Source organism: Tupaia chinensis, unplaced genomic scaffold (assembly GCF_000334495.1).
Source record: "Tupaia chinensis unplaced genomic scaffold, TupChi_1.0 Scaffold000082_1, whole genome shotgun sequence".
Lineage (NCBI taxonomy): Eukaryota > Metazoa > Chordata > Mammalia > Scandentia > Tupaiidae > Tupaia > Tupaia belangeri.
Genome location: NW_006159543.1, coordinates 1,331,706 through 1,343,420, shown reverse-complemented (window position 1 = coordinate 1,343,420; position 11,715 = coordinate 1,331,706). Strand labels below are relative to the sequence as shown.

The 11,715-nt window shown below is 37.6% G+C and overlaps 1 protein-coding gene across 1 annotated transcript in view; it reads right to left on the bottom strand.

Moving 5' to 3' along the window:
• The window catches only part of COL4A5 (collagen type IV alpha 5 chain), a 229,320-nt gene that overhangs the window by 148,719 nt on the left and 68,886 nt on the right, over positions 1 to 11,715 (bottom strand). Inside the window, exons 4-5 of the mRNA XM_014585694.2 lie at positions 9,145 to 9,234; positions 489 to 533 (exon numbers count right to left, since the gene is read on the bottom strand). Coding sequence (XP_014441180.1) covers positions 489 to 533; positions 9,145 to 9,234 — 135 coding nt within the window. The remainder of the gene's footprint in view (positions 1 to 488; positions 534 to 9,144; positions 9,235 to 11,715) is intronic.

The following is an 11,715-nucleotide window of genomic DNA, read 5'->3' as shown; positions in this document are numbered from 1 at the left end:
CAGGTGGTGGTTATTGTCAGAATTTAGTACTTGTGGTGCAGTCAGGTGGTGGTTATGGGTGCGGGACTCCCACATTGTTGACCGTGGTTTGAGTCTCAGAACCTGGTAACTTGCTTTCTCACTTTCCTTCTCTCTCAATCTCTCTCACTATGTCCATCTCTGGTCAAATTTTTAAAAAAAGTAAGTAAATAAAGTTAAAAAAATAATTATTTTAAAGGAATTTAGCACTTTCATATTTCTTAACCATAAGGTGCTTTAAAATCATCTTACATTAGTTTAAATAGATATTTAGATAAGTAAATATAACTATAAAAACATGAAAGAAAGACTAATTGTAGACATATGTCAACTCTTAAATTCAATTTTCTCAAGGCTGTATTTTCTTCCTGCATTTCAATATGGTCTTTTCCAGTTGTCTTCCAGTACTTCATTTGCTTTGTATCTGTTTCCACCAACAAAATAGTTGATATACAGTAAATATTGCTTACTCTGATTCCTTTTGGTCCTGGTGGTCCTGGAATTCCATCATCACCCTGAAAAATATAATAGATTTAGTTCTTTTTCCTTCAAAAAGAGTCTCTAAGTAACTAACTTTCTGTTATAAGAACATAAATATTTGTGAACCTTTGTGGAAGTTAGTGAGAAACATATATTCAAGAAATGTATTTATTATTGAGCTACAAGGACTGAGGTGACTTGGATGACCAAAAAAGAGAGCAAGGAGGAAAGAAAGAGACTTTATTTACTGGGAAGAAAAGTGTTGACATGTAGAAGAAACATTGTACCTATAAAGTTAATTATGAATCATAAAAGAAAGCAAAGCAAATGTTTTTTTTCATTTAATGCATAAATGAAAAAGCTAAGAATATGGGCAGTTTCCATATTATGTCAGTCTGTTTTGTCATGCTGGTAATAAACAGCATCATTCCTGGGTCCAAATGCATGCTGTTTTTAACTTTACTATTTAAATCCTTCACTTTGTTTTATAAGACGGTTTCTATTAACAGCATCAGAAGAAATGAGAAAGACAATAAACTTTCCTTTATAGCTTCTGCTTGTGAATTCCATGCAAAAGAGGCTATCCAGGTGTGATGATCCACTTACCCCAAGTCACAACTACCTTACTGAGCACTGAAAATTTTGCCAACTGTTTTTATTAACTATTTTCTTTTTTAAAAAAGGGAATAAAACCTAATTCTGTTCCAGAAAAAAGAATTTCAAAGGAATATAGTTAGTAGGCCACTGCCTGAGGCTTTAGATAGCTTTTATTAAACTGGGACACCTTGCTTTCTGCAAGTGGTTTCCAAGTCCCTCAACTCACAACCCTAGAAGCTCCATTGAAGGTCCCTCAAGGCCTATGTTACAGTTCTCCTTCAATCACAGCAGTTCTATTTGTGTGTGTGTGTGTGTGTGTGTGTGTGCTTTGCGGGGGGGGAAGGGGTCAGGGAGGCACCAGTGAGGTAGGGTGGGGAGGGCTTCCAGGTAATGAAGAAAGGGTTAACTGGTATGTTTCCTATCACTGCTGTAACGAATAACACAAACTTAGTGGTGTAAAACAGAAATAAATTATCTCAGTGGCAGAACTATGCTACTTTCTGGAGGTATAGAGGACTGGGGGAATCCATTTCTTTTCCTTTTCCAGCTTCTAAAGCCACCAAGCACTGCTTGGCTCATGGTCCTCTTCCCTGTTCAATGCCAGCAATAGCTGAATGAATCTCTCACGTCACATCACTCTGATACTGGCTCTTCTGCCTCCCTCTCCCACATGTAAAGGAAGGACCCTTATGATTATACTGCACCCACACATATATAATCCCAAATAATCTTCCCAGTTTAAGGTCAGTTGGTAAGCAACTTTAACTTCACCTGCAACTTTAATTTTCCTTTCCTGTATAACCTAACACACTCATAGCATTTTGGGGTGGTCATTTTCAGCTTATTTTAAAAAGTTTAATAATCTTATCTTTTCACAACAGATGCATTTCAAAGGAGGTTAAAGCAGATCAAATTATATTTAAAAACAACTATAACTTTTGTTTATTGAATCCTTGTGTGCCTTCCTACTAATGGCAGAAGACAAGAATGCCTTAATTATTGTAAATGCTGTACTAATCAACATGGTTAAATATAAGAAATAAATAAGAGATATAAAAATTAAAAGGAATGAGATAAAACTACCACTATTTTCATGTGATATGACTGTATACCTAGGAAACCCAAGATAATAAAATGAAAAAAAATAGTATAATCAATAATTGTATATCACATTAATATTGAGAAATCAACAGCCTTCATATACTAACAACTACCAGTTAGATGCCATAAAAAACATAATGGAAAAAATATCCAATTTACAACAGAAAAATAAAGATTAAATATTTAGTAATGAACAGGAAATATACAATATTCACAAAAAGAAAAATTTTCAACATTTTTGAAGTTCATAAAGGAATACTTGATCAAACATACAGGCATTCCATGTTCTTAGATGATAGAAGTCAATATTTAAAAAGTTAATCATCTTTAAATTTATTTATAAATTTGATACAATAAAAACAGAAACTACACAAGTTTTTTAAAGATTATTTATTTAGTTCTCCTTCAAGCAAGAGAGAAAGAGAGATAGATTATCCCCTAGAGGATCTTGACCCTCCAATCCACCCTTAGCCTTCTGTCATCCCTGGATCATGGGCAATTCTGTACCTCATATACTCAGGGAGGTCTCCAGACTTCAACTTGAAACATTCCCATGTGGGATTGCTTCTTAGAGTGTCCTATTTTTACCCCTGTGCCACCATCTGGCCCTGAGTTCTAGTTTCTTTTTTTTTTTTAACTAGACAAGGTAACTCTAAAGTTCATATGGAAAAATAAATAATACTGAGAAAAATTCTGTAAAAAATAGAGCATTATGGGGACTCTAGCATTATATGATATAAAAATTACTGAGGCACAAAGTCTCAGTAACTGAAATAGTATGATTCTGACATTTGAATAAGCAGTCCACTGGAATGCCAAGTCCACATATTCATGTGAATTTGGCATATAATAAAAATGGCACTGCAAATCAGTAAGGAAAATAACATTGAGACACACTTGAAAACTACCTGGAAAAAAACAAAAAAGTAGATCTTACATTACAAGCTTTACACTAGTATAAATTCTGCATAAATAAAATATTTACATGTAAAAAATGAAATAATTAAAATACTAGAAGAAAAAGTGTGAGAATTAGGAAATAATCTTATAGTGAGAAAGGCATTTCCTACTTGAAATCTACAAACCATAAAGAAAAAGATGTTTGAAAAACACAACAGAAGGGCCGGCAGGTGGTGTGGTGGATAAGGGCACTGGGTTCCCACATGGCTGGCCATGGTTCGAGTCCCAGACCCGGTAGCTTGCTTTCTCGCTTTCCTTTTCTCTCTCTCTCTCTCTGTCTCTGTCTGGTCAAATTAAAAACAATAATAACAAATAATATTAAATAAATAATTCTTTTTAAAAAAGAAAAACACAACAGTGACACATGAATGCACCTACATACAACCAGAAAAGATAAATGATACAACTAGGGGAAAATAATTGCAACTTGCAATACATTAAACGGCTGATGTCCCTAATATATGAATAGCTCGTTGCAACATGAAAACATCAGAAATCCAGTAGAAAATAGATAAGTAATATGAATAGACATATCAGAGAAAATGCAACTTAAGAAAAACATAATCTCATGAAGAGAAATGCAAATTAAAAGTACACTGAGAAATCATTTTTCATTTACCAGATTAACAAAAATCCAAAAGTTTCATTAATAGTGTTGGTGAAACTATAGGGGAAAAGATCTTCTAGTATACTGAGGAACCGAGAATAAATCATACAACTTTGGTGGTAGAGGGGCATCAGAGTATTTTTAAAAAAAACAAACATAAATTCATGTATTCTCTGATCCAGTGATACTCCTTCTGGTAATCTATCTTACGGAATTAGTACTTTATTGCTGAACAGGTATCTAATCAAACATATGTATATCTTATACACTGTTTGTAGTAGCAAAAAAAAAAATAGAAAACCATGCCCCTGATCATCATAAAGGACTGATTTAATAAATTACCGTTAAGATTCATAATAAAGAGACCAACAGATGGCGTAATGACTATGTCCCTGGACTCCCATGCAGTCAACCGTGGTTCGAGTCCTGGACCTGGTGGCTTAAACTCATGACAGGCACATGTGCATGCATGCCCAAGATCCCGAGAGGAGAGTGGAAGAGAAAGGATTATAACATGGCCATCCCCCCTGGGGAGTGATTTCTCACTTTCTGTCTCTCTATCTCTCTCTGTTCTGGCAAGCACACATGCCCGATAGCAAAAACCTCTACCAAAAAAAGAAAAAAGATTCACAATAAAATAAAATGTAGTTATAAAAATTAATATGGATGTTCTGTGTATGATATGGAATATCTATTACATAACATATATTAAGTATAAGACAAAGGTCAAATGGTGAGGTTAAGTATGCTACTAATTTATAAACAAAGGGATAAAAGTATGTGTCACAACTGTGACTAATGAACACAGGTGATATTTCTTTTCATTGTATGTCTTCTTTTGTTAATTTATTTTATTTAATGTTTTTAAAATTTTTTTGAAGAGGTTTTTGCTATAGGGTGTGTGCACTTACCAGATAGACAGAGAGAGACAGAGAGACAGAAAGTGAGAAATCACCCCCAGAGGGGATGGCCACGCCGCAATCCCTTCTCCTCCATTCTCCTCTTGGGATCTTGGGCACGCACGCACACATGCCCGGCGGGAGTTTTAAGCCACCATGTCCAGGACGCGAACTGCAGTCGACTACATGGGAGTCCAGCGACATAGCCATTACGCTAACTGCTGGTCCCTGTTAATTTATTTTGAATGAAAAACACTCAATGTCTATTTAAAATTAACTAAATTTTATTTCTTAGAATAAAAAAGCTCCTTTGAAAATTGCATATAACTAAGGGTATTTCAAAAGGTTCATGAAAAAAAGAATTAAAGTACAAGTTTATTTTGGTGCAAAACAATTTTGAAATCCATGTATATTTTTTCCTAGTATGTGTGTTAACATATACACATATACCAAAATACTCAATCACATAATAAGTATCGATTCAGCTGTGTTGGAAAACTCGAAGTCATATGTACAAAGTACTTCAAATTCAGGATTTTAAACATTTATAAAGTAGTTTATTATCTCACTTTACAGACACTGAAATGAAATCACAGCAAAAGAGTGGACTGCTTTCTAAACTTAAATTGCATAAAAGCAAGCACACCTTTATATACTATCACACTATTGTGGAACAGTCCCAATTTATACTAAGTTATTTCAAACAAATTATAATGTAGTTAACTTTTTTCAATTGAACAGTTTATTAAAACTGCCATCTCTTAGCAAGTACAGTGTGTAAGAAACAGCTCCTAATCCTAAGTAAACTCAGATACAAGAAATTTTTAGTGATTACAAGGTAAATTTTAAAAATGTTTTTAAAAATGATGCTGAAGCTAACTTTGGAAGAATACACAGATTGTAACAGTTAAAATATGCTTTAAAAACAATTTTAAAAAGCAACATCCACAAACAACTCCCCAACTTCCCCTCCCACCAATGTAATATTTTTTATGGTTTCATTTAATTTCTATTACAAATAAATCATTTCCATAACATGGCTGAAATTTAATCTCAGTCGATTGGAGCGCCCACTTGATTCTCACAAGATAATGCCCAAGTTTTAGAGAGCTGAAGTAGTTACAATTTGTTACTGAGTAGGACAGTCTAGTTCAAGCTAGAATTCATTAAGACATCCCATGCCAATAGTCTGAATGGATTGGTGCTAAATTAGTGCTCAATTCCATCCACCTATTCTTTCAGTTCTCTCTGTTATACTTTTGTGCCACCCTGAGTACACAGAAAATCCTTCTCCAATTCTTGAGTGGGCAGGTGGCATGGTGGTTAAGGGTGCTGGACTCCTACACAGCTGAATGCGGTTTGAGTCCCGGACCTGGCAACTTGCTTTCTCACTTTCCCTCTCTCTCCCATTGTGTCCCTATCCTTTATGGTTAAATTAAAATAAATAAGGGAACCAGCAGTTAGCGTAATGGCTATGTCGCTGGACTACCACGTAGTCGACCGTGGTTTGCATCCCAGACTCGGTGGCTTAAAACTCATGCCGGGCGTGTGTGCGTGCGTGCCCAATATCCCAAGAGGAGAATGTAGGAGAAGGGATTGTGGCATGACCATCCCCCCCTGGGGGGTGATTTCTCGCTTTCTGTCTCTATGTCTCTCTCTGCCTGTCTGGCGAGCGCACGCGCCCTATAGAAAAAACCTCTGAATAAAATAAAATAAATAAATAAAGTTAAATCAAATAATTCTAAAAAAATCGTTCTCCCATTTTTGCGTGTCATTAGACACAGGAAATGTCCCTTCCAACTAGTGAGACAAGTTTGGGATCTATGAGACCAGGAATGGAGGATTGTGGGTATGGATATAATCTCTCTTCTTTTTCTCCCACAGAATAGCTTCTATGACTTCCACCTCACCAAATTAATTGATAGACCTGTCTCAGGTAATTGCCACCACTCTGAATTTGAAAAAATTCTCAATTTGTCATGCACCATCCAACCCTGCAGATAAATGCTGTGCTGCTGAATATTACAAATGAATATTTCTCTAAACACAGACCATTTTATTACCTGAGGTACTCCAATTTTATTACTCTGGATCTGATGCATCCCTGCATCTGGGCTCTGACACCACAGGAACAAAACATCTCAGATGCCAACTAGATCCTATCCAACATGGGAATAACTGAGTAATGAGACATGGAATCTGCCATTTTGGCTTTGATAGTGGTGATTTTTCCTCTACTATATCTGTTCCTACTTACACAAAATTTCCAATTCCACTTAAGGACTTGGCTCATGAGAAGGGACTTCTGGCTGGTTGACTCCCATGGTAATCAAGTACTCTTGGATTCCTAGCCCAGAACTGTGAGCAATCCTCACCTGGTGTGTGTGTGTGTGTGTGTGTGTGTGTATATATATATATATATACAGGCCTTCAATACTCCTACTAATGTAACATGCATCATGCATATACGGGGCATGGATAAAGACATTCTCAAATATTCAAAACAGTCTTTCCCAATAACCATATCACTCTATATACAGTAAAATGGGAACTCCAAAACCAGATAATCTCCAGTTACTCAGGAGAATCACCAAGTGGCATTACTGACTCTCCATTCATACATGCACTCCAGGCAACTGTTTCCACTGTCAGGGTCATTCAATCAGAAAAGATTGTGTGCAACCTGTCTTTGACCCTTGATAAGATCATTAATACCACTTAATCTTTAGAAACACAACAGACTAGCCTCAATTCCTTTGCCCAAGTACTGCTGGATGTCAATATAGCCCTTGACTTACTGCTGGATAACTAAAGAGGGATCTGTGCAATTGCCAGTACCTTATGGTGCACCTGATTCACTGAAACTGCTAAAGCAGAACAATCTATACTAAGACTTAAGAAAAAAGCCTCCTGTGGTTGGCCTGCCCCATAGACTGGTGGTTAAGGGAAGCTGAATCCCACATGGCTGACAACAGTCTGAATCCTGACCACAGTAGCTTGAAAAACACATTGGGCATATGTGCATGCAAGTCCAAAATCCTGACAAGACAAAGAGATAAAGAAGGAAGACCACTCCCCATTGGGGGGTGGGGGAGGGAGAGGTGCTTTCTCAGTCTCCCTGTCTCTCTCTGGTGAACACACACATCATCTGGCACTTAACAAAAAAAAAAAAGGAAAGAAACAAAAGCCTCCTGGCTCTCTGAAGTAGATCGGGTAGGTTATGGGACATCTATTTCTGGTTTGGCAATAGTTGGGGCTTATGGTTACATTCAATTCTTCAAGAACGCCTTCTCATTCTTCTTGGAATAATATGGTCTAAGATTATTGCCCAATTTTTGCCATGGTCTATTAAAGTCCAACCCATTCAGGTCCTTGATGGGAAAGCTTATGTTTCTCACTCAGGACCTTAAAAATTAAGGGGTAGAACTAAGGAGTCTGGCTCCTATCTAAACACCTCAGTGCTATTTTTCAGGCCCAGCCAAAGGCTTCATGATATACTTCATGGGAGACAGTTACCACCCTCACACCACACTTGGTGCACAGATAATGCCCTGAGGTCTCTGAACAAATGTATATTCAAGGATTCAGGCTTCCCCTGGCTGACCAGGCTTTTATGCATATCTGCAACTAAAGGCCTCATAATCTGGAGCCCTTCCGTGAATACTTTCCTATGGGAAGAGGGGGAAACCTTGAAGACACTTTTTCTGTGCTCTGACTCAGTACTTTCACTCCTAGCCTTTCTTCTCCATCATACTACCCTAGCCCAGGTCCACACAACTTCAGAAGCTTTTGCTCTGAGTTCCTTATCTTAAACAAGTTCTAACATCTGTGCTGATACATCTGACCCTTGCTGTTACTGTGCCATGAGGAAAAAATGGAATGGTGGGAGAATAGATGCTTTCTCCAGTTTAATTTTTCGCTTATATTCAATAATATTGAACTAAGTAAGAAAAGACTTCACCATTCCTTTCAGTTTTATGCTTTTTGTGTTATCAGCTACTCTGACATCTGGCAATTAAGCTCTCACCAGCTCAGCTGAGCTCCTCAAAGAACTTAAATTTTCAAGGATCCCAATAACTACATAACATTAACAGCATTTTCCAAAAGTATCTGAATATAGCACTAATATGCAATTAAAAAACAAATCAAGTAAAGCAGCTCCAGAAGTTGGGCTGCACTGTTAAGGTGCTATGTTCCTCAGGTTGGAACCACATGGGAGGCCTGGATTTGGTTCCTGGTCCAACCTAAAACCCAGGTGCAGTGGCACACACCTGTAATCTGAGCAACACAAGAGAATGAGGCAGGAGGATTGCAACAGGTGAACCTGTCTAAAAATAAATAGTCTAACTACTCTTACATTGTTTTATTTAAATATTATTTTCCAGGTATGATTCAGTAACTTTTTAGTTGATTGACACCTAAGCTCCACCTTTAAGGTGACTGACTTCCTCTGGCATTACTGGTTGGCAACTTGACACATACCTTTTGTCCCCGAGGCCCTGGAGGTCCTTCTGGACCTGGAAATCCTGGCAAACCTGGATGGCCTTCCAAACCAGGAAATCCTCTCTCTCCCTGCAATTGAACAAGAATAAAAAGTAAGATTATTTGTGAATTTTCAAGCCCAGGCATGACTGAGAATAAAAAGATCAAATGGTTATCTAGACAAAACTAACTTGATTTAATGATACTAAATTTACATTATGTACTAACATGGAGAACCCTCTAAGATGTATGGAGAAAAATACAAACCATCTGAATGTACACCAAATACAGTAATATAAACTTGATTTTCTGTGAAAGTAGAAAAGCATACAAACAATGAAGTGGGATTTAAACATCAAGATTTTAACAGGGAAGATGTCAAAAAGTCCAGGAAATCAGGTCTGTGAGGATTACATGAAAGAAGTAAAGGGCAAGAATGAGGAATAAAAGGAAACCATTAAAGAATCTTCCAGATTTGTTGTATGGTAAAAGAGTTGCAGGATTATCTAGAATGGAAAACCATTAGCAGATTGAAATTAATTAGCCAGAAAAAGACTTTCAAACATCAAAACTTATGTAACTATTTTCTGGTTGTAAAATTAATAAGAAAATGAAAATACTGGTTCACTATAGAAAACAAGAAAAAATATAAAGAAAACATCACCAGCAATTCTTCTACTCAGAACAATTATTTGAATTTTTACTCATGTCTTCAGTTACAACCACGGCACTTACTAACACTAGCACAGAAGGGCTCTCCACCTAACAAGTGAGGGCCTACCATATCTTATCAGCATCATTACAGAATGGTTGCCTAATGTGAGTATATCTACATCCAGAAAGGTAGGGACAGTAGAGTCAAAACCTGAATTAATGTTATTTGGATCAATGTGTTAGGGTTAGTTAATTTGCATATAGCCAATCGCAGTAAAGGTGTGAATTCCTTTTTTTGAGAGAGAGAGAGATTTTTGCTATAGCGCATGTGCACTTGCTGGAGAGGCAGGGAGAGACAGGAAGAGACAGAGAGACAAAAAGTGAGAAATCAACCCCTGGGGGATGGCCATGCTACAATCCCTTTTTGTCCATTCTCCTCTCAGGATTTTGGGAACAACGCACATGTGCCTGGCATGAGTTTTAAGCCATTGGGTCTGGAACTCAATCCACCATCAACTATGTGGGAGTCCAGTGATATAACCATTACACCATCTGCTGGTCCCAAGATGTAAATTCTAATACACCCAAGGGATCCAATCACAGACAGAGAATTCTCCATTATTACATTTTAAGAGTCTCAGGAACTCATAGCTCCAAGGCACATACTTCCAACTGCAGGGCTATAGGAAATTTCTTTACTTCCATAGACTTGATTGCAATCTCTGATGAGGCAAGGTTCTGGGAAACCTCTTACCATATTCTACCCACAGTGACAGCCTGGACAACAACTGAGAAAGACATAGTATCCATATCTATGAGACAACTGACTAATGGCCACTGAAGACACATACCCTAGATGTTAAGGTACAATTCATTTTATTCCTAACTCCAAAGTGCATATATGTAGCATATGTGTATTGTAAATATTAGATTTAGTATAAAGAGCTTAGATAATGTTGAATTAAATAGTTCCTCATGATGAATTATCTTAAAATGAATACTTCGAAAAAATCTACTTTTGGGTGCCAGCAGGTGGTGTAGTGGTTGACGTGCTAGACTACCACATGGCCAACCACAGTTTGAGTCTCAGACCAGATGAGTTGCTTTCTCATTTCCTTCTTTGTCTCTCTCCCTTTGGCCAAATTAAAATAAACAAATAAATAAAATTCAATAAATAATTCCTTAAAAACTGTGGAGAACTATATGGAGATTTCTTAAAGATCTACAAATAGAACTACCACATAATCCAGAAATTCCACTCCTGGGTATCTACTCAAAGGATAGGATAATTTTCAGTCATAAAAGTGCTTGCACATCTGTTTATTGTAGCATTATTCACAATTGCTAAGACACGAGAACAGTCCAAATGTCCATGAACAAATGAATGGATTGAAAAAGTATGGTACATATACTCTATGGAATACTATTCAGCCATAAAAAAAAACCAAGACCCTGGCATTTCATTGAAAGTAGATGAATATGGGGAGCCGGCCAGCAGTTACAGACACCAGGCGGACTGAGGCTGCAGGCCCGACCCTTCCAAACCTCCTCGCATCACCACCTTTCTTCCTCCTTGGACCCCAGGTTGGTTGCCTGGGACTTTAAGGCAAACCCCCACCCCACCCCACCCACAATCCGGATCGAGCCGGCCAGCAGTTCCGGACACCAGGCGGACTGAGGCTGCAGACCTGACCAACCTGGTACTGTCACCCATTGTCTGATCCTTTTCCACTAGCCTTTGGACTGTTTGAATTTTGGTGATTTGAGTAGCATGTGGCATGCAATGCGTGCCGCGTGATTTCCATTTTCCATTTTGTTTTTCATTGCTCTTGGAGTGTTGCTTATTAGGTCAGTTGAAGGCTCATCACTCCTTAAAAACAGTGAGGACTTTGGGCCATCCAGGGCTAGTGGCAACAG